At 42.5% G+C, this 26,669-nt stretch overlaps 1 protein-coding gene across 2 annotated transcripts; it reads right to left on the reverse strand.

Moving 5' to 3' along the window:
- Positions 1 to 383: 383 nt before the first annotated feature.
- LOC111235346 (NACHT, LRR and PYD domains-containing protein 3-like) lies at positions 384 to 26,515 on the reverse strand. Of its 2 annotated transcripts, XM_022763781.1 has the most exons (11): positions 26,478 to 26,515; positions 16,852 to 17,041; positions 16,544 to 16,654; positions 11,724 to 11,802; positions 11,318 to 11,546; positions 7,805 to 9,608; positions 7,534 to 7,707; positions 7,278 to 7,451; positions 6,005 to 6,178; positions 5,817 to 5,863; positions 384 to 1,323 (listed from the first exon to the last, which is right to left on the reverse strand). In XM_022763781.1, the coding sequence occupies exons 2-11, from the start codon at positions 16,938 to 16,940 to the stop codon at positions 794 to 796; spliced, it is 3,411 nt and encodes a 1,136-aa protein (XP_022619502.1). In that variant the 5' UTR covers positions 16,941 to 17,041; positions 26,478 to 26,515; the 3' UTR covers positions 384 to 793. The 2 variants fall into 2 exon arrangements, with proteins under 2 accessions (XP_022619502.1, XP_022619510.1); XM_022763789.1 differs by lacking the exon at positions 7,534 to 7,707.
- Between the last annotated feature and the right edge of the window lie 154 nt (positions 26,516 to 26,669).

The raw sequence follows: 26,669 nt of genomic DNA on the forward strand, positions 1-26,669 counted from the left end.
AAAAAAATGTGGAAGGTGGAAAAAATTAGCGGAGGAAAAATGTCTGTGGGGAATTCCTGACATGTTTTACCTCCAGAGCCACGTCAGGAACCACCACATAGTTTGTCTCCCAGATGATGTGTTCTTCAACGTTCCATTCTTGGCCTTCTTCTTGGCCTCAATCAACATGCTGCCACTTGATCAGATTATTCAGAATCATGTTGTGTGTTACTATTTTTTGTGCTGTTGCCCACTTTAGATTTGATTGGTTTATCAGATTCAACATCAGACTGAAAACAGTTATTGAAGAGGATGTTTTTTCTCTGTGTGATCTGTATCATGGAGAATATATTCTGAGAGAGGAGGAGAGTCTAATCATCACATTTGAATTAGAAACTGTACCGTTTGATGACATATATTCATTTCATTTCCACTTCCGATGAAACATTTGGTCTGATTAATCATTTCTACAAATCCTTTCAATCCCGACCTGGATTATTAAATCCTGAATATCAAAATATTTTGACTCAAATAATCAATCAATTAAAAACATGTTGCTAACAGTAGATATTTTTCCTTTACATTCAGGAACTGAGACAAAAATAATTATTATACATCATGAAAATCCTTATATTAGTGTTAAAATGTAGATTGTCAAAGTGATGAAATCAGACAAATTAATGTTTAGTGTCTGAGTCTGAGATGGATCAGCTTCACAGAGCAGAGTGTGTGTGATGGTAAACAGAGTCAACTTTGATTTCAGCAGCTGACCTGCAGTCAGCAGGGTTTCTGTCCCCAGGAGAGACTCTAAGACCTACAGACGACACAGAGACATTGAGGAATGAATACAGATCCTGAACCCAGGATACAGAGGTTGAGTGAATGTGGTGTTGAAGGTGTGGATGTGGGTCAGTGTGTCAGAGGAGACTCTGTAGAAGGACAAAGTGCCAGCAGGACAGTCCACATACACTGCTACTCTGTTAGATACAGAGGAGGAGGAGATGGATGTTTCTCTGTAGTTGTGCCTGACAGAGTAACCATCATGATGAGAGCAGTACAGACTCCAGGACTGATCATTTCCTCCAAACACACAGTCTTTACTGTTTCCTTTCCTTCTGATTCCTCTGTAACTCACTGATATATGAACCTCTCCTATCCACTCGACCTCCCAGTAACAGCGACCAGTCAGACCATTTCTACACAGCAGCTGAAGCCAGAAGTCAAATCTTGCTGGATGATCAGGATATGAGTGATCCTCCTCCACCCATGTCACTGTCCTGTTGTTGTCAGAGAGTTTGAGGTTTCTGTGTACCGTGTTTGTGTCCAGTTCCAGTTCACAGGCGTCTGATGGAGAGAACAAGACACAACACAGCTGCAGTTTATCATCTGTTGATTTATCAACAGCTTTACTGACAATTACTGAACGTAAATCATTCAAACTTACATTACATCACATTTATATTCAACTGTGAATAATGTTTGACTACAATTCAATTAAAATCCAACAATCCAGTTATAACTTCATCAACAGTTACTTAACACAAGAGCCAAAATGTCAGCAATGTTCTGCTTTCTTTCTAGTGTGGACCTGAGGATGCTGGGGGTATTGCTCTTCTGTGGCTGAAGATCAGGGATCAACAAATCCACTTTCCCCTTTTTTTTGTTTTATCACTTGTCTTTTTTGTAGTTCACATTAAATTTGACTTTCTCTGTCTTTTTCCAGTTGCTGTCCCAGGCTTCCACCTCTGACCAGGGAGCAGTATATATAAACAAAATCACGAATGCTCTCCCCCTTACCTTGAACTCTTGTCCTCACTCTCTCTGCCAGTACATCCTCATAGTCCTCAGACAAAAAAGCTGAATGGAACATTTCCTGAAAGTCTCTCCAGGAATGTGTGTCTAGACGAGCCACATCCCACCAGAGTAGGACATTCCTCAAGGTAGCCATTAACTCCTCCTCAGTCAGTGGATTTAAAGACAGAAAAAAATTTACACTTTTCCAAATGGTGATCTGGTTCATCCTCCGTCTTCCCAAATAATGGAAACTGTAGTTTAACGGGACAATTTCTCATCAACCGTCTCCTGCCCTCCAACAAAACAGATCAGCCTTCATACCGGACAACATAGTAAACTGGAGGCGCTGCCTCTGGGCCCCTCCCAGCCAATCACTGGTTGGGGCAGCTTGGACAGGTATGATCAAAGTGCAGATATTTTTAGGGTTTGTTTCACAGTCCCCATTTTCTGGAAATTAAATTCATACCTTGAGACATTTTCGAAATCTTACTTTGCAGGTGGTCAACCGACTGCACTACTGGGGTCAAAAATTCTTTGATATCCCTAAATATTTATGTATGATGATGTGACAATCACCAATTAAGATTTGTTTTAAAGCAAATGTGCATCCATGAGCATGACATTTTCTCTCCAAAGCTACATTTAATGTATCCAGTGTTTGCCTCTCCAGCTCAATACTCCATCTAAACTGCTCAAGAGCCCCCCTCTGGGACATTCATCAGAATGTGTGGTTGAGATAGATCAAAGCTCAAACACAGAGAGAACTGATAGATAGATCCTTTCATGCCAGCTGATTGAATTCGGCAGAGTAGGGGTGTGCAAAAAATCAGTTCCCTTTAAAATCACAATTCTGTCTTTACCAATTAAAAATAGATTCATAAATTCCAAAAAATCGATTCATATTAATTTTCAGTCTTGTAACTGCAGGTTTACATTTTTCCTGACAGACATGAGTTTAGCTTGCCAATCCTACAGAGGGTGCAGTGTCCGTTTCTTCCCAGATACTCCTGCTTGCTGTGGGCAAGAAGAAGTGCAGTGTGTGCAATGGAGTGACAACCTGCTAGCAATAGGAAACATAAAGGAAAAAGTAATTAAACTGGCCTATCTTCATTAGAGGCAAGCATCAGGGAACATTTCAGATTTTATAACCTCGAGGGGAAGGAGTTTGATAAGACCCATGTTATATGCAGACTTTGCAAAGCAAAAGTGGAGGTGAAGTATTTTGGAAACACTACAAACTGAGGACTTACATGATACACCATCATCCAGAGATTAAAGACTTGGACGAACAACCTGAAGTAGTAAACATTCCAGTCTGCATTAATGGTCTAAACTTCCAGCCAACTCTGAACAGGCAAATAAAATAACTCAGTCCATAGCCTATTTCATTTGCAAAGACCTTTGCCCCTATAGCATCATGAATAATGAAGGCTTTTGGTACATGGTACACACAGTTGAGTGCAGGAATACTATACCATCCAATCACCTTTTTACTGATAGAGCGGTACTTTAGCTATACCAAAAGACAAAGGTTAAGTTGCAGAAGCTTTGAAGAAATTGACATGAGTAGCCTTAACATACGATGCATGGGCATCAAGAGCAATCTGACGACAGCAAGTCATCTGTCATCTTTACCGCTCACAGACAACTGCCGGCTTGAGTCTTGTGTTTCACAAACTAGAGTAATGAATGAGATGTTTCAGACTGTAGCACAGGAATGGCTTCTTACAACCACTGACCTGGTAATAGTTACCAATAAAGCTGCTAACATGATAGCTGCTACACATGCAATGTCAAATATGTGAATTATTGGCTACATATATGGTTGACTGATCACTCGCGCCACAACCAGCCATTTGGTCCCTTCTCATAGGGGGTCCAGACCTTACTTGTTAGACCTTTTGATGCCAATACGTCCCTGGGTGCTCCCCACCTGCAAGCTTGACACCCCGTGCAAGCTTGGCACACCCCCACACATAGCACAGCACATAACTACTTATACATTGAAGAGTTTTCTTTAGTTTTGTAGCCATGCTGAAAAGACACCATTTTCTCAATTGTCTAGAGAAATCTACTTCATTTTTTCCACGGCTCCCTCCACTGCTCCAAACATTACAGTGTGAGCCCACACTTCAGGGAGGACTGCTTCAGAAACCACACACAGTTATAGACGCTTTATTTTTGCAATGCTTATTTCTGTAGTTCACACTTAATGTGGCCAAGCTTGGATAAATTATCTACAATTTAACCACTCAATTCATTTGTCTAAGTTATTTGAAGTTTTGCATTTTGCAGTGTTGGGACTCAGTACATTCAAGGTGGTAGAGATCACATTTTTCTTTGTTCCACAGACAACAGACACTCACTTCCACAAAACTCCTCACTATTCACATCTGAGGATGACCCTCCCCCAGGGACCTAACTGACCAGTCAGTGTTGGTCAGTGTGTGACATGTGACCCCCTATTCTCTCCCTGGCTTGCTCAGAAGCAGCAGATCCTCTTCCATTTCGGCTCTTCACAGAGTGACAAGGCTCCAGCCGAGGTCAGCACTGCAACCTGAGACATTCAGCTCTCTAGTGGGCCTGCTCACAGCAGACCGCAGCACTCTTTCTCACTCTGCTCTTCAACAGCAGCGACACGAGTGGAGTTTACTTTAGTAGCTATGACAAGTCTGTCCGCTGATTTTCGGAGCAACCAAAGCCACAGCAGAGTTATCATGGAACAGCTAACTCTGTAAGAAGAACAAAGAGGAAACCAGTGGCCTACTCTGCAACACAGCCAGACAGGACTTCACTCCACCAGGAAGCCACCCAACTCACTGGAGTCTTCAATAACACTGGAAAAGACCTCTTTGTTTTGTTCTAAGGACTGGGTAACGTTAACTGACTGGGCCTAACCTCATCTAGCACAGCACAGCACAGCTAAGCAGAAGAACTCTTAACCTTTGTTAATGTGTTGTTGTAATGTTTGCTTAGGTACTGGTTAGTCACACAGTTAATTGGGTACTTGAATGTTCACACACATACCTGTAGTACATCTCAGTTCTAGGGCTTGCATACAGCTAACCTTCTCCTTCTAACTTGGCACCTTATAGACGAGATGAGCTAGGCTAACAAAGAGCAGTAATTTGTCGACCGCCATCTTCAGTAGTTGTGTTTGTTCAGTCCATGTGGCCACAGTGGCATATGGTGCCCTGCTTGTGAGGGAGAGCACAGCCCCAACAGCAGTTTATATTTGCAAACATTTGTGTGACATGCTGTAACGTGTCGTAGTGTTGTGGTGTGTGTGTGTATGCATGCTGGTCAGCCCTCTGCCCTCCCCCTTTCTTCAGCAGGTGACTTGGCACACCTGATCCCTGTTCCTCAATGAGGAGCCAGGGCATAAAGGTGGAGTGAGGAGACCTGGTCAGTGCCAGAGCGGGCTATTCTGCAGCTGATGCATGGCTGCATGGCGCTATAGTGCTGATAGTGATAGTGATCCTATATGGTTATAGTTCATTTGGTTTGTCTTGGTTGTGTGCAGTTTAAATTACCCAGTGTTCAACTGATGGTTTTTTGTTATAGTTTGTTATTGTGAATAAAATCCATTATTTATTTGCAGAATCTGTCTTCCTGAGTATTTCTGTTTTGCTTGGTTTATTATTACACTTATTGTTATTTCCCACAGCTCCTGGTTTCTCACAGGGAACATAACATGTGCATACATTCTGTTTATAGAAATACCAGTTTATAAGTGAAATATGTAGTATGCAGCTATATCCCACATCTGGCCCCAGGTCTGCATTCAGGAAGGAATCAGATGGTAAATCCACCTCAGCTTAACATTGATAATTTCCTGTTGAATTTATGACTTGTAGGTTTTTGAATACTGATTTATTAATCACATCCAGAGAAGAAAACGAAAGGCTTCCTGAACACAACAAGCTTATGAGCAGCATCTGAAGGCAAAAAATCCCCTTCTATGAAATCACTGACAGTCAAAACAAAAAGAAGAAAAACAATTTTCTGTTGGCTCCACTGCAAATAAAATGTAACACACTCACACTTCATCACACCAAGTGTCAGTCTCTGTGGTCCACCATGGTCCACCCTGGAGGAAGAAACAAAGACAGAATCAACTTCATCCACCTTCACTCATATCCACCATGAAACATGAATCAGAGTTCCTCAGTCAGTCAGAGAGACAGAGAAACTGTCTAAGAGCTGCTGCAGTCTGTCCATCTGTCCATACCTGAGAGTTTCCAGTCGCCAGTGTGGATCCTCCACTCCAGCAGACAGCAACTTCACTCCTGAGTCACCTGGGTGATTGTAGCTCAGGTTCAGTTCTCTCAGATGGGAGGGGTTGGAGCTCAGAGATGAAGCCAGAAAAGCACAGCCTTTCTCTGTGACCAGACAGCCTGCCAGACTAAACTCCACCCACACACACACACACACAAAATCGTGTTTCCATCACTATATAGGACTTATAAACCTCCTTGGGAAAGCTTATGCTAGAAAAGGTGATAGCCAATCGTCAAAAACGCTGATTCAGATGCAGTAATGTTGACTCAGTCAGGTCCTGGAAATGATGAGCAGGTCTTTAACTTTCCAAGGATACTGGAGGGATCATGGGAATTTGCCTTTCCCATGTATACATGTTCTGTTGATTATGATTATGATTGTCCCTCTGAGAACATGTGCAGAAATATGTGTTTTTGCATGAACAGCAAGATTTGTCTGTTTGTGGCTCACCTTTTCAGCAAGAAGTAGTTAGTCTGTTACATTTGGATAGCTTGTACTACCTCCAGTGTTGCTTGAAATGAAAGCTAGCTTAGCTACATTTTTATAGTTGTTAGCTTTGCTTGACCTCTGCTTGCACTGCTGCTTTTCCTCTGAATGGATGTTTCCAATATGTTTTAATTTTCTTGACACAAGTAATTAAGTGAAATCATTCACAACACAAATTACTTGTGTTCATTCACCTGTTGCTTAATGCCACACTACCACATCTAATGCTACTTAGCTGTGTGTTTGGCTGACTTTTGCGTCATATTCTCAACATGATGAAACTGTTCTCAAATGCATAGTTCGAGTTCTTTGACATGGGATTGTGTGAGGTAGTCATGCATGCATGCATGCAAGTGTATTACTTGCAAAAGATTTGGATCAATTTGCTACCAGTTAAAGGAAGCAGCAATTAGTTGAGTGATGTGCTGCTAGAGGGGGTCAACAAAAATAAGTGTTTTAGATCATTTTGAAAAATGCAAACCAAAACAATCCAATATCCGTTGAAATGTTTGCTTCATATAGAATATTTTCAGGGCTTTATCACTTTCCTTTCCACTAAATTTTCTCAACCGCTGAACAACCAAGCATACAAAACAGCTGAAAAATAACTGGAGACCTTCCAGTGTACAGTGTGGGGACTATAATTTAGCAGACAGTATCTTCACTTATGAATTTCGATTGAATGAATGGATTTCCAACAGGTCAGGGTTTTAAAAGCAAAACAAACAAACCACAACCTGAGAAATTCCAGTTTACAGTGTGTACTCTCCAGCCCAGCAGACAGCAACTTCACTCCTGAGTCCTTCAGGTCGTTGTTACATAGGTCCAGCTCTCTCAGACTAGAGGACTGGGAGCTGAGAACTGAGGACAGAGCATCACAGCTTCTCTCTGAGAGGTTACAGCCACTCAGTCTGAAAAGCAATTCAAGAAATTAAATTCACATACTAATAAATACAGGTCAGGATCTTAAAAGAAAAACAACAAAACACTAACCTGACAGCTTCCAGTGTACAGTGTGGACTCACCAGTCCAACACACAGCAATTTCACCCCTGAATCCAGCAGGTCATTGTTACATAGGTCCAGCTCTCTCAGACTAGAGGACTGGGAGCTGACAACTGAGGACAGAGCATCACAGCTTTTCTCTGAGAGGTTACAGCCACTCAGCCTGAAGAGTGACAAAGGAAACCAATTAGAAAATGTGTTAATTTTTTTCTCTTTCATAAGGACAAAGTTAATTAATCTAGATCTATATATGCACATACAGAGCTTTGTTGGAGGCTTTGACCACTGGCAGCAGCCTCAGAAGAGCCTCCTCTGAAGCAGAATATTTCTTCAGGTCAAACACATCCAGATCTTTTTCTGATGACAGTAAAATGAAGAGCAGAGCTGACCATTGAGCAGGAGACAGTTTATCTATGGAGAGACTTCCTGATCTCAGATACTGTTGGATTTCCTCCACTAGAGAACGATCATTCATTTCATTCAGACAGTGGAACAGGTTGATGCTTTTCTCTACAGAGATACTCTTACTGATCTTCTTCTTGATGTACTGGACTGTTTCCAGATTGGTCTGTAAGCTAATTCCTGTCTGTGTCAGCATACCGCGTATGAGAGTATGATTGGTCTGCAGTGAAAGACCCAGGAGGAAGCGGAGGAACAAGTCCAGGTGTCCATTTGAACTCTCTAAGGCCTTGTTCACAGCACTCTGGTAAAAATATGTTGGTTCAGGTTTGTCTTTAAACAGTTTTAACCACAGGAAGGCTGATTGTTCTTCTGACAGCAGATTGACTCCATGGTTGATGAAAGTCAGATGGACATGAAGAGCAGCCAGAAACTCCTGAACACTCAGATGGATGAAGCAGAACACCTTGTCCTGGTACAGCCCTCTCTCCTCTTTAAAGATCTGTGTGAACACTCCTGAGTACACTGAGGCTGCTCTGATATCAATGCCACACTCTGTCAGGTCTGATTCATAGAAGATCAGGTTTCCTTTCTGCAGCTGCTCAAAAGCCAGTTTTCCCAGAGACTTAATCATTGTCCTGTTCTTTTTACCCCAGTGTGGATCTGTCTCGGCTCCTCCATCATACTTGATGTTCTTCAGTTTGGTCTGAACCACCAGGAAGTGGATGTACATCTCAGTCAGAGTCTTGGGCAGCTCTCCTCCCTCTCTGGTCTTCAACACCTCCTCCAGAACTGTAGCAGTGATCCAGCAGAAGACTGGGATGTGGCACATGATGTGGAGGCTTCGTGATGTCTTGATGTGGGAGATGATCCTGCTGGCCTGCTCCTCATCTCTGAACCTCTTCCTGAAGTACTCCTCCTTCTGTGGGTCAGTGAACCCTCTGACCTCTGTCACCATGTCAACACACTCAGGAGGGATCTGATTGGCTGCTGCAGGTCGTGTGGTTATCCAGAGGCGAGCAGAGGGAAGCAGTTTCCCCCTGATGAGGTTTGTCAGCAGCACGTCCACTGAGGTGGACTCTGTAACATCAGTCAGAATCTCAGTGTTGTGGAAGTCCAGAGGAGGTCGACACTCATCCAGACCATCAAAGATGAACATGACCTGGAACTGTTCAAACCTGCAGATTCCTGCTTCTTTGGTTTCAGTAAAGAAGTGATGAACAAGTTCCATCAAGCTGAACTTTTTCTCTTTCAGCACATTCAGCTCTCTGAAGGTGAGTGGAAATGTGAACTGTATGTCCTGGTTGGCTTTGTCTTCAGCCCAGTCCAGAGTGAACTTCTGTGTTAAGACTGTTTTCCCAATGCCAGCCACTCCCTTTGTCATCACTGTTCTGATTGGTTCATCTCTTCCAGGTGAGGCTTTAAAGATGTCTTCTTGTCTGATGGTTGTTTCTGGTCTGAATTGTTTCCTGGATGCTGTTTCAATCTGTCTGACCTCATGTTCATCGTTGACCTCTCCAGTCCCTCCCTCTGTGATGTAGAGCTCTGTGTAGATCTGATTCAGAAGGGTTGGGTTTCCTGCTTTAGCGATCCCCTCAAACACACACCGGAACTTCTTCTTCAGGTGAGATTTGAGTTTACGTTGGCAAATTGTAGCATGACTTTCTAGATGAATAAAGAACAAATAAGATAAATAAATAAATTATAAAGTCAATATTACAACATTTCATTCCCATAAAGAATAAGTATATTAATATATTTCCCTCTACCTCTTGTGACTGTTGGAACCATTAAGAGTTTAAAGTTAAACAAGTAGATTTCTCAGATCTGTGTGAGCAGCATTTTAAGTTTGTTTTTATAATTGCCTGATGCTCACCTGTGTAGGTGTTGATTGCTGGATAGGAGCCAGCTATGTCTGCAGCGCAGACAACCTATAAGTAGGGTTCGGTGTTTGTTGGAGGGGAAGTTAGAGAATGGTGAGCAACAGTTTTCTGACATTTTAATTTGAGAAGAGTCAACCGGAATATATCATTTATTAAATCTCATTTTCAGTTGTTGAAAATGACATAAGCCCGTGCATGCTTTTTGTTCTAAGTGTGTGTCAATTACTCCATCTAACCTCTGGAGGTTACTTTTTTTTTTATTGGAATAACCATGATATAAGTCGGAAAACCTGCTAAAAGTCTGTTGGTTTGGTTGGCAAAGTATGGACCAGCTGGATCACTGTGTGAAGGAAAGGTTGCAGAGATAAGCTGTGTGCTGTGGAACAGAAGGACACGCTTACCAGTTTGATGAATGAATGCATCAGTCGTGAGTAAACCAAAGAATGAATGGATCTTGTCTGTGTATGACAGGATGTAAATAAAAAAGAAAGCGCTGTATGAATAAAATAAACACATGACTTTGTGGGTCTGCTCTTGTTGATGTCATGAATGGAAGTTAAACATGGTATGAGAGATGTCTGTGCAAATAAACACACTGCAAATTGTGGGGGAATGCACAATGGGGCTAAACAGTGACCCAGCCCAATATATATTTAAAAAAAATGTCAGAAACAAACTAAGAGCGATGCTGAAGCAGAGGATCTTTTAAAATCACTCATTGCAAAACGCAGAGGAAAACTGCAAAGCATGCACAAGGAAACTTAATGAAATAAAAGCTTTGCTTCTGGAAGGTGGAAATGTTGATCATGTCAATGAATGCATGGTCATATTCAAACAAGCTATTGAATAATTCATCAAGGTGCACCAATCTGTGCAAGAACTCCTCATCAGAGGAGGAAAAACAGAATGACCATGTGGATTGGTATGGGCCCAGGATAATGAATTTGAAATACTTTTTACTTTCCTGTTCATGTTCCTTGTGTTTTTCTGTTAGTAAATTATATCTTTCCACCTACTCCCTTGTGTTTGGTCTGCATTTGGGTCCAGCATACCTTAAACTGTGACAGACACACTACAATATCAATCCTTTATTTAGATCTGTGTAAGCAGCATTTAAAGTTTGTGTTAGTAATTGCCCGATGCTCACCTCTGTAGGTGTTGATTGCTGGATAGGAGCCCGCTGTGTCTGTGGCTCGGGCAGCCCATAAGTAGGGTTTGGTGTTTGTAAGAGGGGAAGTTAGAGACGAACGAGCAACAGTTTTCTGACCGGGCTCACGTTTTAATTTGAGAAAAGTCAACTGGAATATATCATTTGACTCTCAGTTTTAGTTGTTGAAAATAACATAAGTCTGGGTGTGCTTTTTTTTCTAAGTGTGTGTCGATTACTCCATCTAACCTGGTGGTTATTATTTTTATTGGATTAACATAATAGTGATGTTAGTAAATGTGTTGTTTATCCATCAAGTTAAATCTTCAGAGAAATCCTCTTACTGCTCTGCAGACAGTCAGCCAGCTCCTCCTGCTTCATGCTCCTCAGGAAGTTCAGTGTGACCTTCAGAAATGCCTCTCTGCTGCTCCTCCTCTGTTCTTCATCCTCACCATCCAACACCTCCTCATCCTCCCTCTGACTCTCTGAGCATTCTGTGTAATCTGGTCTCAGGACCCTCTGGACTCTTTTCAGCTCGTTCTTCACAAAAGTGGCAATGTTCTCCTCCAGCAGCTGGAACAGATGATAAAATTAACATGTTTATTTAGAAAACATGATTCATGTGTGAGTCTGAAGGCCTCCTGGTCGAAACAGAGCAGCATGGTTTCTGTTGAAACCTGAGTGGTAGTTCAGCATTTAACCTGTGGTTGATTAATTAAATAGTAAAAGTGTGATTGTACATGTACAGACCGTAAATATGGAGTCCAGGTCTGGTTGATGCTGCTGGACAGACTGATCACTGTGGACCTCTGAGCTCTCCTGCTGAACTCTGTGGAGAAAACATCAACTTTAAGGAAAATAAATGAAATATAACATAACTTATTAGAGGTGACTGATGAGTTCAAATTCCTCCAGTGATGAAATGAGGACGGCAGACTCGGTCATGAGTCAAAGGCAAGAAGGAAATGAGGATGTTTCACAAGAGGTGGTTCAGCAACAATCTGTGCTCATCTCAAAAACTAAATAGAGAACTACAAACATCCCCATTGACCAAAGCAGCTGCCATCCTGAGCTGGTAGAGCAGTGTCAGAGGAAGGGATGGAGAGCTGGCTGTGGACACATAGAGGGAGATGTAGAAGTTTTGCTGGCCAATGGATCTGCCTGACCACACTCAATCACGTAATGATGCCACCTACATTTAGCAAACCAAGCTGGTGTTAATGCATGGATGAAATTTTATTTCCCAAAACGTTTGGCCGGAAAGTTGAAGATGGGTGGCTGGCTGTGCTCTCTTTAGCTGGTGGTTTGCCAAAAAATCTACAATACATTTTTCCTCAACTGTGATTTTAACTTTCGATTATCTATCAATGCTACAGCAGCAGGATGTAAACTTACGAATCCTACCATAAAATTGACATGATCCGCCTTGCACTGCCTCTGATTGGCTAATGATTGTTACCAGACCTGCTGAAAAAGCCTGCAGATGGTGATGGATAAGAAGATGTGATCTGTTGTATGGTAATACTAGGACACAAGTCAGGGTCTCATTAGTCTTAGGTGGGTCACCTTGTTAAAAGGTCCTAGAGGCCCAATGAGTGCACAGGCACTGTCACCAAAAACAATGTGCAACAGCCAGCAACCAGGATGTTCATGGATGACCTCACAGTGACCACAGCATCAGTCCTGGGCAGCAGAGCAATCATCCAGGGTTTGGAAAACCTTATTAGTTGGGAAAGGAAGGTAAATTTGCTGACTACAGTGTCTTAGACACAGATATAGTTCAGTAAACCATTCAGGGACTCACTCCTCAGCTCACTAATGAGAACAAGTCAGGATTACAGCTTAAGTTAAAAGCCTGAATGTCCTCTGATGTCCCTCTGACTAATTTTTTTTGTCGACAAGGTGTCACCAACAACTGCAGCTACCTAAGCAGGCAGCTTATTTGGTACACAGTTATCAGGGTTACTGCTCTGTTGTGAGGGAATGCACTGAGATGGTTGGACGCCTGGTTATGTCTTTTAAAATGGGGGAGCAAACCTGGAAGTTACATAATCAGCGGGGGGTCCCAGACAAACATATTTTGATTTAAAACAGATTTCCTGCACTTTTACACCACCTAACCTCTCGGATTAAGTTAAGTAACAGCTCCCTGCACTAGTCTAGATTAGTTAGACTGAGATAGAAGAATGCATCAAAAACTGTTTATAACAGGGTCAGGACAGGAAGTGATTATTAGAAGAATGTCTGTTATATGTCATATTTGAAAATATTCATAATATAATATTACAAGCTCAAACTAGACAAATAATTTATATCAATGAAATAGTCTTACAACACATCATAGTATGATCTGAATAATTAAACCTGGTTAAACAATGTTAAACCTGAGGGTTGCTATTCTCAACACTCACAGGGTCATCTTCCAAGTCAGTATTGAGGCACAATCATTATTTTGTAAAGGCATACTAACCAAAAAAACCTGTTTATTAAATTGAGAAAGTTTCAGAGCGACAGACACAGAGCGTCATCGTAGTGAGTGCACCTACATGCACGAGAGGAGCAGCATGGAAATAAATGATAAAAGATTTGCGGATATTCCTCACTTTCCCCCCAATGGTCTGAATAACTGGCTCCAGCCCAATTTAAGTCCTGGTTGGAGGTGTTTACCTGTCTGCTCTGCTTCCTGTCTTTCCAGTCTGTTTTTAATTCACAGTTAAAAACGGGGACATTTCCGGGCACAGCTCCAGGCCACCAATAACGGGGACTGTCCCCGGAAATCGGGGAAATCTGGTCGCCCTACTCCGTGGCCCGAAAGAACGAGAATGCTACTTTTTGGTCGAAATATGGCTATAGACTGGCTCTTCCCTGAGGCAACATTACCAAATTCAGCTACGTGCACTTGTACATGCTGGTGTTGCTAAGTGTCTCGAAATGATTTTCTTTGCATTGCTTCAGTCAGTACGTGCCTTCGTTCTCAGAATAATGTCTCCTGATGAGGAAATCATGCAAGCTACACAAAAAACACCATCAGCACTTTTGCTGTAAAGCAGAGTGGGGTAAAGGCTCTCATCAGAAAAGTCCTATGGAATTTTGCCTTGCTTCAGAAAGATGTCCTTAGATGGGGCTATCCACCCTGGAGGGTGGTTCATCAGCCTTTACGATGCCAATATCATCTTGACGGGCTGATGTATCACATACCTTGGATATTTGCTGCTGTGACAAAACAACTGAGTGTTCTGGATTTAGACAATAGTCATTAATGGGGGCAGTTGCAATTCTAGATTCCTACCCGAGCTCATCACTTTGCAAAGCCAGGGGATCATGTACATGAAGCTCGCTGCGAATTTCTGTCATCTCGTTAATGTTAGCAGCACTTACATTAGCAGACACAGTGCTCACGCTGCACTCAGCAGATTCTTCAGTTGTAGTTTGCTCATCTTTAAGCTAATTTTTTACTTGGTAACTCACAGTCACAATTAAATTCCCATGTTGATCATGCATTGACCTCTAGCCAGTGACGTAATACTAATCATGGGCCTTCAAATGTATTTGCGTCATAGCTTTAGTGAGTAGATGCAGCCAAAAAATAAGACTGGTTGTCCCATTGTCACAACTTTATTCTTAAGAGAGGATGTTGAAAAAAGATACAAAATTCTGTCTGTAGTCACCACTCTGTGGTCTGAAACAGTGTCCCGCCCACAGCACCATCTGATTGGTCATCAGTAATAGCCTATCACACTGAAGGCTGCTGTGTGCACAGTCTGTGAACAGACTAGAGCAGCTCTGGATAGCAAGCGCAGCTGTGTGTCGAAGGTAAGACAGCAGACACCATGAAGATGTAATAAACATCACAATCCTCTACACTGAAGTTACAAAAACACCACACTCTGAAGAACAAGTTCATCTGTTGATCCAAGACACACCAGGAGAGAGAGAGAGAGAGAGAGAGGGAGAGAAGCCAGTGCTTACTGCTAAGCTAAAGTATAGCAGATCTGAACAGCATGCAAACAGCGGCTGAGTTAGTGAAAGCTGCTAAAAGGAGCAGAGAGCTCTGAGTGCTGGAGCAGAACTAGTGTAAGTTTAAATGTACAGCAGGTAGTTAGACACTGTGATGAAGAAAACAGCAACATTAACTGTGTTCAGACAGAGCAGCAATAAATGCTACCAGTAACAGAAATCCCAGCAACTGGACATGACACTGACTGCAGCAAGTCAGCAGGTAAACAGTTACTAACTACTGTTACTGAAAAGACATTTTACTACAGTAGAAGTAAAATTACTGTGTAAATATGCTCTCAATTAAAGTACAAAGTCAGTCAGTTAAATTAGTTACATTTAAAGGGGGGAGAGGTAAAACATGTTAACCATATATGGTGATAATAATATATGATAAAACTATTAAAGAGCATCTTTAGAGTGCCAGGTGAATCAGTTCCCTGGGGAGAACAGCACTGAAATCAATTAATTCAGACACTTTGCAGTCTGTGTATACAACTGATAATTACTACTTGTTGTCAGTTTATTAGGAGCATCTAGCTAAAACTGATGTAGTCAAATACAACAGTCCTGTAATAAATCCTCCTTCATGAAGGTTATAATGTTCAGTTTGTAGTTTGTAGAGTTGTTGATTCAACTGTATGATCATGGTGGAGGTTGTGTGTTTGTAGCTGTTGAGCTTTACCACATAAAACAGAGGTGCTTCTGTTATTTTGCCTACCTTCATTAATATAATTCTGATATATGCAGCAGAATTGATTTTAAGATCCTTTTATTGATTTTTAAATCTCTTAATGATCTTAGTTTTACTTATTTATCAGATTCACTTCCTATCACTATCCTATGAATCTTCTAGAACCCTCAGGTCTTCTTTTAATTAAACCCAAAGTCAGAACGAAAATCCACTGTGAGGCATCCTTTTATTACTACGGTCTACGTCCTTGGAACAGCCTCTCTGGGGGCAGCAGAACATGTTGATATTTTTAAAAGCAAACTCAAGACCTACCCTTTTAGTCTGGCTTTTAATTGAATTATATTTATTTTATTTATTTACCTGTCTATAAATACACATCTTCAAAATTTTAAGATGTTTTACTGGTATGTCCTTTTATTCTATTATTATTTTCTGGATGTTTTTCCGTTTAATACCCTACTTTTACTTGTGCTTATTTATTAAATTTCTACTTTTATATCTGGTTTTACTCATTTTAATAATTTTCAGTATTTTATCTTTGTCACTCTACCATAATCTTTGCTTTCCAGTGTTCAGTGTTCCCTCAGTGCAAATGTATGAGATTCATGACAGTTTCCTCAGATCCTGTTGTTATTGTCTAAATTGTATAATTTTGATTTATTACTTGGTCATATATTGTTCTTTGTGTGTGTGCGTGAGGTGATGATGGGGGAGGGTTGTTTTTATTGATTTTATTCTGTAGAGCTCTTTGTGTTACATTGTTTGTATGGATAGGTGTCATACAGGGTCTCACTTACAACTGTGGAGTCGATGGAGAAGAATATCTGAGCAGGTAGTTCAGTCCTACAACAGACTATGAAGCTCTGGACCAAATTCTTACCTTTCATCAGCAGGTTGTCCACCTTTAAACTTAATAGGATGATCCATAGACCAGTCACTCTTCATGGACACACAGCTGGGATCAGGAGACTCTGGTCTCTGCTGCTGCATCCTGATGCAAACAAACAAGTGTCTATTCAGTGGTTGGCTCTTTGTTCACTAAGACAGTTAGTAGTTGATTATTATTTCTTCTAAGCTGTTATTGAGTGGTTGATGTGACAGTGAGTGTGAATAATGATGGAGCAGTGATCTGAGTGCTGAGCTCTGACATGGAGAAGAGTAATGGACAGTTAGAGATCCTCAACTCCCCTCTGAGCTCTGGTCTGGCTCTCATGTTCCCCACACAGAGTGGTATTAGAGGGAGGGGCTCCCTCCTCTCTGTCCTCACACTGATTCATAGCAGAGCCCAGACCTGCTGGAAGAGCTGCATTCAGTCGTTCCTTTGGACAATGCTCAGATGCTGAATTCACATCCAGTCATAGAGACGCTGTAGTTTCAGCTGTAGAGGAAACAGAGAGAAGACACTGCTGATTCTCCTTCAGTCAGTTTGATGTGAGGCTTTTGTCAGTTTATCATCACTTCACTGTCAAAGTCTACAAACATCAGGGACGCCATATCAAATCCACCTTCTACTGACAGTTAGAGGAGGGACCACACCACCATCATGTCCCCATCACAAACAGCCAGGAGACTTCACATGGAGAGAGAATCCAAACGTGACAGGCTGCTGCACAGAAAACTAGCTCTCTGACTCTGTTTCAGAAAGCAGCTTTAACAAACTCTGACTCTGACCCTGAGACAAAAACTCAGAGTCTTCTGTTCCAGATCAGCTGATCAGTCAGTTAAGTTGGCTCTGAGTGTGGGGAGACAAACACCTGCTCAGATACTTCAATTCACCATGTGGTAGTTAACATGTACTCCACTCATTCACCATGTAACAGAGCCACATTTCACCAGTGGATGAAAATGTGCTGGAATCTGACTATAAAGTCTACATGAAATCTTTGAATCTATTTATTCAGCTGTAACATGATGAAAATAATCATCCAACAGATCAACCCACTTTACTTACACTGTCAATCTGTGATTGTAACCTCACAGTCTGTTTTAGTAAGAATCATTCTTGTCATGTGCAGCTTAAAATGAGTCAAAGTTAAAACTGAGTGTAAATATTTAGACTTCTTTTTTATGCTTAAAAATCTTGCTCATTAATAATTAATGACTGTGTTTCAACATGTAAATTTTAACACAGTAGCTGAAACCCTGTTGAAACAAGTTCAGATTACACGCAGCAGCTGTATCCAAGAAAGCACTTTTAAATGAGGTCTTTATATCTTTAAGTTTTTTCAGCTGCACTACAGTCATCCTCACTCAGAAATATTCACATTGTCTCCAGTTGTCACGACCAGACTAAAGCACAGGACGCAGATGCAGGGTTTTCAGGTTCTTCAATAAAAAGTCTTTATTGAGGGAAACAGGTTCTGAACTCCAAGACAGAGTAAACAAAGCAGGCTATGAAATTTTTCCTCTGATGCACTTCTTACAAAATGGAAGAAGCGTGGCTGCAAAACTACCAAAATAATAATCGCTCTACTAAAAGGAGGCAACCCAAAAGACGATCTAAAACGTTAACAGTAACAGAAAATCACTCCCGCTACGGAGGAAAAAGAAGTAGCAAAATGAGGTAGAGACAACAGAAAACTCTCCTGAAAACTGGAGGCACTAATCTATGAAAAAGTAAACAAAGGATCGCTCCAAACGGAGGAAACAAAAGGCTATGAAAACATTAACTATGGAATAAAACTAAGATATGAAACTTACAACTCAAAATCTCTCTCTTGGAGGAATCAGACAAAAACCCATGAAACGACTATGGTCAAGACTGTGGAAAGGCTGGGGTGAACGCACGTAGACAAGGACGAAGATGAACACACTGGCAACAAGACAAAGGGAGACGCAGACTATTTGAACACATGGAGGTAATGGGGAACAGGTGGACACAATCGGGAATCAGGGAAGACAATCAGACCGGTGACACGTGAGGAAGGGCAAGTGATCTGAAACGAGAGGAGAGTTACTTTTCAACATAAAACAGGAAATGACAAGACAAAACATGGAGACAGGACAAAAACCCAACTTGACCTCGCTGCGGTGTGACAGTAGTATGATCAATAATGGAATGTTCCATCAGTGACCAATCACAACATGTCAAGTTTTGTGTGTTTTTTGTCAGTGTTGACATCAACAACTTTGGCAAGCCTGAACTGACCTCTTAGGGCGTTTTGGTCAGCCAGCCAGACGACATCTCCAATGGCCACGTTTCTGTGAGTTGTGTGCCATTTGGTCCTGACAAACAGGTTTGGTCCTGCTAATTGGCTCCATTTCCTCCAGAACCGGTCAACTTCTGTTTGGATAGCTCTCAGTCTTTTGTAGGAGTAACCTTCAAAGTCAAAGGTAGCTGGATCCCCTCTTGGTCCAGTTCTTCCAAGTAGAAGTGAATTTGGGCTGATGTATTCTACACAGTCCTCCCTGCTCTGAGTCCTGGCATCAATAGGTCGTTCATTGGCGAGGTTGGAAGCCATATAAAGGAAAGTTTGGAACTCACTCCACGTGAAGACTCCATCACCTCCCAGATTGTGCAAAGCCCGCTTCACAGTACGGACAGCAGCCTCAGCGGCTCCGTTTCTGTGAGGTGAGTCTGCCGGATGGATCCTCCAGCTCCATTCTGTGCTGTGTTTGGAGGCTTCATTTTCAAGCTTTGACTTTTCTAGTCGGCCCAGGAACATGTAGAGCTCTTTGAGGGCAGGTTTGGCTCCAACAAAGTTCTTTCCAGGGTCCGACCACAATTTCCTTGGGTGTCCTCTTAGTGCCGTGAATCGTTGATAGGCTAACAGGAAGCCTTCAGCTGACTGGTCACTGACAAGGTCAGTGTGCATAGCTCTAGACGCCATGCAGCAGAAGACAACTCCCCACACTTTGAGTCTCACCTTCTTTTTCACCTCATCCTTCACTTCATAAGGTCCAAATAAGTCCACTGTCGTGTACTCAAATGGATTGGCTGGTGTTATTCGCTCCAGCGGAAGGTCACTCATGATCTGTTGGCATCTCCGGGCCTTGGCTTTCCTGCATGTTACACAGTTGTCAACAATCTTCTGGGCTAGTTTCCGTCCTCTTATCACCCAGGCTTTCTGTCTCATCCTGAGGAGTGTACCTGCGATTTCTTCATGATTTTCCTTGTGGGCTTCTTGAGCTAGAAGAGTGGATACCCATGATGTGCAGGGCAAGATTGGTACTGCAGTCTTCTCTTCATTAAAGATTTGGAATCTTCCTCCACATAGCAAAAGCCCAGTATTTTCATCTCTGACCACAGCAAGCCTGTTGAGCGTGGTGTCTGAAAAGGTCACCTCCTCTTGAGCTGCAAGGAAGAGATCCCTAGGGGATCTTCACACTCCCTGACGGTAAGTGTAGCTTCTTTGACCTTGGACTTGATCTCAAGAGCTGAAAGAATTTTCTCTTTCTTTGGCTTACTTGAGGCTGAGGTTCTGGCCAGCACTTCTTCCCACCTTGTGGCAGCTCTCCACACCCAGGCAATGACTCTCGTCAGCTTGGTTAAACTGCTGAACTTACTGATGTCAAGGGTTTTCTTCACTGCAGAACCAGCAGGTGGTCTCTGGACTTGGATTTGGTGTTTTCCTCCACTTTGGCTGCTTTGCAGGTCCTTACTTTGGTCTGTGTTTGAAGAAAGGGCAGAGGTCGGAGCCATTGGCATTGCAGTGGCGGGTGAGGCTTGTTGGTTTCTTTTTACCTGTGCTCGGGTTAGTGCTGCTGTAAAACATTTCCTTTGGAGCTTGTTTATACCTTCTTTGGCATATGCAGCAACATCTTTAGCTGACTTTGTCGGCCACTCTTCCACAGGTTGTTTCAGAAACTCTGGTCCATTTTGCCACACAGAGTCCTCTTTGAGGTCTCCTGGGGTTGCTCCTCTTGTTATGAGGTCTGCAATGTTTTGCTCACCTGGAATCCATCTCCAGTCTTCAACTGATGTGGACTTCTGGATCTCTCCCACTCTGTTTGCAAAAAAGGTCTGGTACCCATAACTGTCTCTTTGGATTGCACCTAGTACGTTTTCGATCTGTCCAGCAGGGTGTGAAAGCCAACGTTACTTGCATCCGACTGTGCTTTTCAATGTATTTCCTGAGTCTTGCAGCGAAGACAGCACCACAGACCTTCAGCTTTCACTGGTTTCTCCCTTTTGGTCAAGTGGCGTGAGCTTTGCTTTGGACTCCACAAGCCGACAAAGGATGCCTTGTTCGGGTCTCCCCACCTGAAGTATGCAACGAGCTCATAGCTCTGGTCACTTCCATCTGAGAAATGTTATCCCCCAGGGTTCTCCAATCCTTTTGGACTGGTGTGAGGCTTCTATGGAAGGTGATTTGGTTGAGGCGTGTGTATTCCTCGAACAAGCAACGGTCTCTTTGGTGAGTTTACTTTGCTGCTTTTCTTTCCACCATCTCATGGACCTGAGCTGTGTAAATGCTATGCGCGCATTCTCTGGTTCTTTCTTAAGCTCTCTCTCTGTCCTAGAGAAATGTGGCCTCCACTGCATTTCTGTTGTTGGGCAGTGAACTTGGATCTTCAATCCAGGGGTATTTTGTGTCCCAGTGAGGCTGCCTGACTATGCTCAATCTGATTTTAACATAGGTGAGGCCTTGCCTGAATGATCTCCAGCTCTTTTTCCTCGCTCAAAGTCATGTCTTTGCTCCTGGCTGACAGTTACCACACGACATGCTCCACACCTGGGTTTCACAGGCCGCCCCAATGCTGTCCCACTTCCACCAGTCCAAGAACTCTCTCCCAGCAACAGTTGCTTTTGGTTCTCAAGCTCTGGATTCTTTGCATCTCAGAGAATCTCTATCTTGATATTTCACCTGCTGTAGTTCTCATCGATCGGGCAAAGTGAGTCTCAGAATTGTGCAGGGTCATGTCCACTACTTCACAGAGGTCTGGATGTGCTCCGCCAACGGTTTTTCCTAAAGGGCTTTCCCAAAAGGACACAGAATCTCCTACTACCGTTTCCTCTGTGGAGCAAGTCTTCCTTCACAGGTGGCTGATTTAGAAGCTCAACATGCTCTGGTCTGTGAAGGTCGTCCAGGTCAGTGTCAGGGAAGAAACTTCTTTGAAGTTGTTGTGCCTCGATTTACTCTGTGCTACTTTTGCAATTTCATCCAACCCATAGCAGATCAGTTCATGAGCTACTTTTGTGTGGCCTCTAGGTGTCTCCACTCTTACCTTGAAGTAGGTATTCTTTTGGTCCTTTACCTTCATGGTCATGCCGTCCGACTCGCATGGACGTACAAGCGGCGTCCTTTAACTTCATAGAAGGTTCAGTCTTCTGGCAGCGTCATAAGTGATGTAGTTGGTATCCGATGCCAAATCAATGAGGGTTCAAATTTTCTGTCCTGCGTTGGTGGTTACTTCAAGAAGCATAAGGATAACTGGTAACTCACATGTGCTTGAGCCCATCACTCCAGGAAGGCTTTTTCCAGTGCAGTGTGATTTTGCAGCCATGTTGGTGAAGGCTCTCCTGAATTTTTCTGCCATGTCTGGGGTGAGCTTAGATATCAATTCCTCCTGCTCCTCTGTGAACGTTTTCCTCCTGGTGCTGGGTTTTCCCACTTTCTCAGAGTCTTTCCCCTTGAATCCTCCTCTCAGGCAGAGAAAGAAATGGTGGTCTGAGGAGCTTCCTCTCTTGCAGTCTCTGTTCCTGCACAGGTAAGTGTCTGTACATTCATCATCCTCTGCATGACATCTGAGGCATCTTCTGCACGCTCCCAGCCTTTCGACAGCATTCAGCTTCTCACCAGGTCTTAGTTCCTTGAACTGCTTACAAAAGAAGATCTTCTCACGGTGCCTCTCATCTCCACAGACAACACATCCTGCTTTCCTTGTGGACTTTGTGGAGGCTGACTTCTTCTCCAGGTAAGTAACTTTCTTTTCAGGTTTTTCACTTACTCCCAGTTGGTCTAGTTTCTCTAGAATATCCTCTTGTGTCTTTAAGAATGTAAGAAGGACGTCGAAGTGATTGTCAGGTGTGACTCCATTTCTCGGATTGACCATGAATGTCAGCCAGTCCCTCTTCATATTGTCTGGCAGTTTGCTCTCTATGGATCTGATCACAAGGGGATTCTTGATGGCACCAGTACTTTCAAGCTCCGTGACGTCATTCAGGGCCTTTTCCACAGCTTGAATCAGGTCAATTACCTTCCTTGGCTAGTGTGACTTTAAAGGAGGGATCCTCTCCAAGTCTTCAATTATTTCCAAGGCGATTGTTGGCTTGTTTCCATACCTGTTTTGGAGTACTCTGAATATGTCTTCAGCGCTGTTGTATGTTGACAGGTGCAGGTCTCTGCATATTCTCTCGTCCACACTGTCAAGGAGTTGGAACTTCTTTACCTCCACTGAGCCGGTCGGCTCTCCCTGCTTTTGCAGGCTTTCCCAGTCTCTCTTCCATCTGTGGAAATTCTTCTTATACCCAGTGAATTTAGGTAGACTGGTTGGCTTTATTCTCACCACTGGTTGTTGAGTTGCCATCGGTTGAGGTGGTTGAGCCTCTCTTCCTCTTCTTTCCTCTTCTGCAGTTCTTTGTGCGGTGAGGAATTCTGCTCTCCTGGCCTCGAGGTTGCTGCCGAATGTTCTCAGGTCTTTTAACCTGCCTTCCAGGTCTGCTGCCTGATCATGTGGGATCCATTTTTCCCAGTCTTTCAGGCTTGAAATTGCATCATGGATTAGCTTCTTTGCTCCTTCCAATTGCAGTTCAAACCCATCTCTATTGATAGCAGTGGTGGGGTTTGCATGGGCTTTCCCACAGGCTTTTTCTGCTTCTTGGATTGCATAACCTACCTCCTCTTTACCATACCTTGGCCAGAGTTTGGATCGGACTGCTTCACGGACTTCAGCCAGTCTTGCGTCACATTCCTCCATTGTCCTTTGAAGCTCAGCCTGCTGGTCCTTCCCAAGCTTGACTTCTTCACCCTCCTCAGTTTCTGCCTCAGTGTCTGCCAGTAGGCCAGCCCTGTAGTCTTCATTTGCATTGCTGACATTCCTTGCCAGGGAACTGAGCTTGCTGAACTCCTCTTGTAGTTCATGCTTGATCATGTCATCTGTGGCTCTGCTCAGGTAATTTGCCTGCTTGGTAAAAGCAGCTTTAGCTAAGGTCCTCTCCTGCTTCAGTTGCTTGACTGTTTTCCCAAGAGTTTCCTTCGCCATGGTGAAGAATCTTCAGTCAATTCCTCCTTTGCGTCGACAGCTTGACTTCAGACCTTTAATCCTTGTCCTCACTGCCACGCTGGTTTTCAACTGTCAAGTTTTGTGTGTTTTGTTTGAAGTTTTTTTTTTCTTAGTTCTTCGGCTGACCACAACTCTGCCCAAACTTGAGAAATGGCTTGCTCATCTCAGGAACGCAAAGGACAACTCAATTCTTTTGATTTTTTATTTTCTTCCAGATGGGGAGATGGAATAATAGAATAGAATGCATTGAATCGAACGGAATAGGTTGAAAACCTTAAAGATAATAAAAAGATATGCATTAGTTCCAAATAAATGCATACATAACATTTTCTTAAAGAATATGAAAGACTAAAATAAAGAATAAATGTTCATTTGTCAACTAATGACTCAATTCACCTAACACAAAATTAATTAAGTTTCAACTTAGATTGCATGCTCTCAAATACAAATACAAACTGAAAAGGCTACAAAGCACATAACTTGGTTTGTCCTACGAGTTGCGTCTGTAATGATGAACATGAGCTGTGGCTGGCCTATTGTTCTTCAGCAGCAGCAGCAGCAGGTGAAAGAGTGACTTGAGCTCCTTCCCAAACATTTATAATTTCCCCTTCCTTGCTTCCTGTGAAGCACTTCCTGTGCACACGGGTGCACCAAATTGTGTGGTTTCCCCCTGCAGGTTTGGAGTGCATGCTGGGGAACCTGCCTGTGCATTTTGTGACTGGTCTTGACACGACACAACATGTGACATGATTCTTCATAGATCCGTGTCTCTTGTGATTAATGTTGGGTAAATCTTTCAGTGAAGGGAACTAACCGACAACCTGACAATCATCTTCATGTCCACATAAACGCACAGTGAACAGATGAGGAGAAGAGGTCAGAAGAGGTCACCGTCTCTGTTTGATCATAAAGGAGGTAATGTTAGTAAAGATCGGCCTTCGGTAACAAACTAATACCCAAACAGGATTTCAGTGTTTTCCTGATATGAACTTGTCATGAGTTTCTGCAGTCAGACCTGCGATTTAAAACCAACTGCGTTAATGAGGAAATGAAACTTTGAGTCACGTAGCTTCTTCAGACTCAGCAGATTCTCTTGTGATTCTAATGAAATGTTTCCTTTGTGTTTATTGACAACATTTGTCTAAAGGTGGCACAGAGGAGTTCCAGCTGCATGTCACTGTGCTCTCCTGGATTGTGTGATGACTGTAAAGATGAAGCTTGAACCTTGAGCTCACACGCACTTATAGAAGTGATCAAAAATCAGACAGTGGTGATACAGCAGGCTCATGCAGAGTATTGGAAACATCCTCCATGTTGGATCTGACTCTAAGCTTGAAAAGAATTGCGAACATGACTTCCTTTAAATCTGAATGCTGTCACAAATTGGTTCAATCAATGTGACAATAAGGGAGATCACACACAGTTATACAAAAAAACAAGCAGTGCATGGATGAGTGGTACATGTGCTGTGGAGGGGTTGTATGTGCAAAAGCAAAAGATATACCAAAACAAATGGATGACAGCGGTTGGAATGGAGAGGACAAGTGAACACACGGGCCAAGCTTTTATACTGTGACCAGTTATTAGAAGTTTTTATTTATTATCACAATTTATAATATTAATATTTTCTTAATCTATGAAAGCCAATAAGTTGACAAACAACTGAAGGCCCAACATATGATGCCCCACTTGTGAGGCAGAGCACAGCGCCAACAACAGCATCAGCTGACGACCCTCCTGTGTCAACCAATTGCCTGCGCATGTGAGCGAGGACAAACTCCAAAGCAATGGGAGGGGCGTCACAATGTGGAATGAAAAACATCAAGTCTGAAATGTTTTGATCAAGTCTGTGTCACATGAGCTGCACTCGTGAAAATCTCTCTCACTTCCTGTTTGATGGCCTCTGCCATCTTTCAACTAAACTCTGGGAGGAAAAGCTGGCATGAGCACAGAAGCCCATGCAGGTCTCAGACTCTCTATTCCATCATCTGATGGTTTGATTCTGAGCTGAACTCAGCTTTAAACTGTTTGAACTTTTACTCATTTTGTATTTTGAATTTCTTTTTATGTTTTTATGTGCTTTGTCTTTTCATCCTGTTTCTACTTCACTGCTGCGACCGACTGAGCTTCAGGACGAATCAGCTGATTGACTTTTATTTCAAATGCATGAATTAAACTTTAGTTTTCCCACACAACTACGTTTTTACATACAGTTCATTTAGCTCCATTTTCATTAAATTCAGTAAAGTGAGGCCACACCCTTGAAAGTTCAATCCTGTCAGCCATGATGAATGGAGAGCATAGAATGACACTCATCTTAGCCAATCAGAGGCCTACAAACTCATTTGAAAATGTCACTATGTTAATTAACTTATATTTTAGCTAACGTTACATTAATACTGATAACAGCAGCATTTGTCCTATTCCATAGTGTATTCCTAGTCCTATTTCTACGATACATTTAATGGAAATACTTTGTACTTTTTTCCAACACATTTCAGAGGGAAATATTAAACTTCTTACTTACATTTATCTGACAGATATAGTTACTAGTTACTTCAAAAATAAAGATTTTACATCCAGAGTTGATAAAATATGACACAGTGTTGTAGTTCGAACGACCCAACACGATGAAAACTGTCACTTACCAAAGCCTCACATGGAGAAAAGATCTGCAGCATGACAGGAGACGGTGAAATAAAAAAAACAATAACTGCAATCAGGAAATAACCAGAGAGAGAGAGAGAGAGAGAGAGAGAGAGAGAGGCCTTCACAGGAGGAACAAGTTGCCCAGGGAGGCCAGGCTATGTTCCCATTTCCTGCAACATTGTGAGAAATAT

The sequence above is a fragment of the Seriola dumerili genome, unplaced genomic scaffold (genome assembly GCF_002260705.1).
Source record: "Seriola dumerili isolate Sdu_G_001 unplaced genomic scaffold, Sdu_1.0 BDQW01000025.1, whole genome shotgun sequence".
Classification (NCBI taxonomy): Eukaryota; Metazoa; Chordata; class Actinopteri; order Carangiformes; family Carangidae; genus Seriola; species Seriola dumerili.

Coding starts and splice junctions, on each gene's coding strand:
- LOC111235346 (XM_022763781.1), bottom strand. CDS start 16,940: ATGAATCAGTGTGAGGACAGAGAGGAGGGAGCCCCTCCCTCTAATACC. Junction 11,803..16,543: donor GGACAACCTGCTGATGAAAG/GTAAGAATTTGG, acceptor TTTTCTCCACAG/AGTTCAGCAGGAGAGCTCAG. Junction 11,547..11,723: donor ACCTGGACTCCATATTTACG/GTCTGTACATGT, acceptor CATCTGTTCCAG/CTGCTGGAGGAGAACATTGC.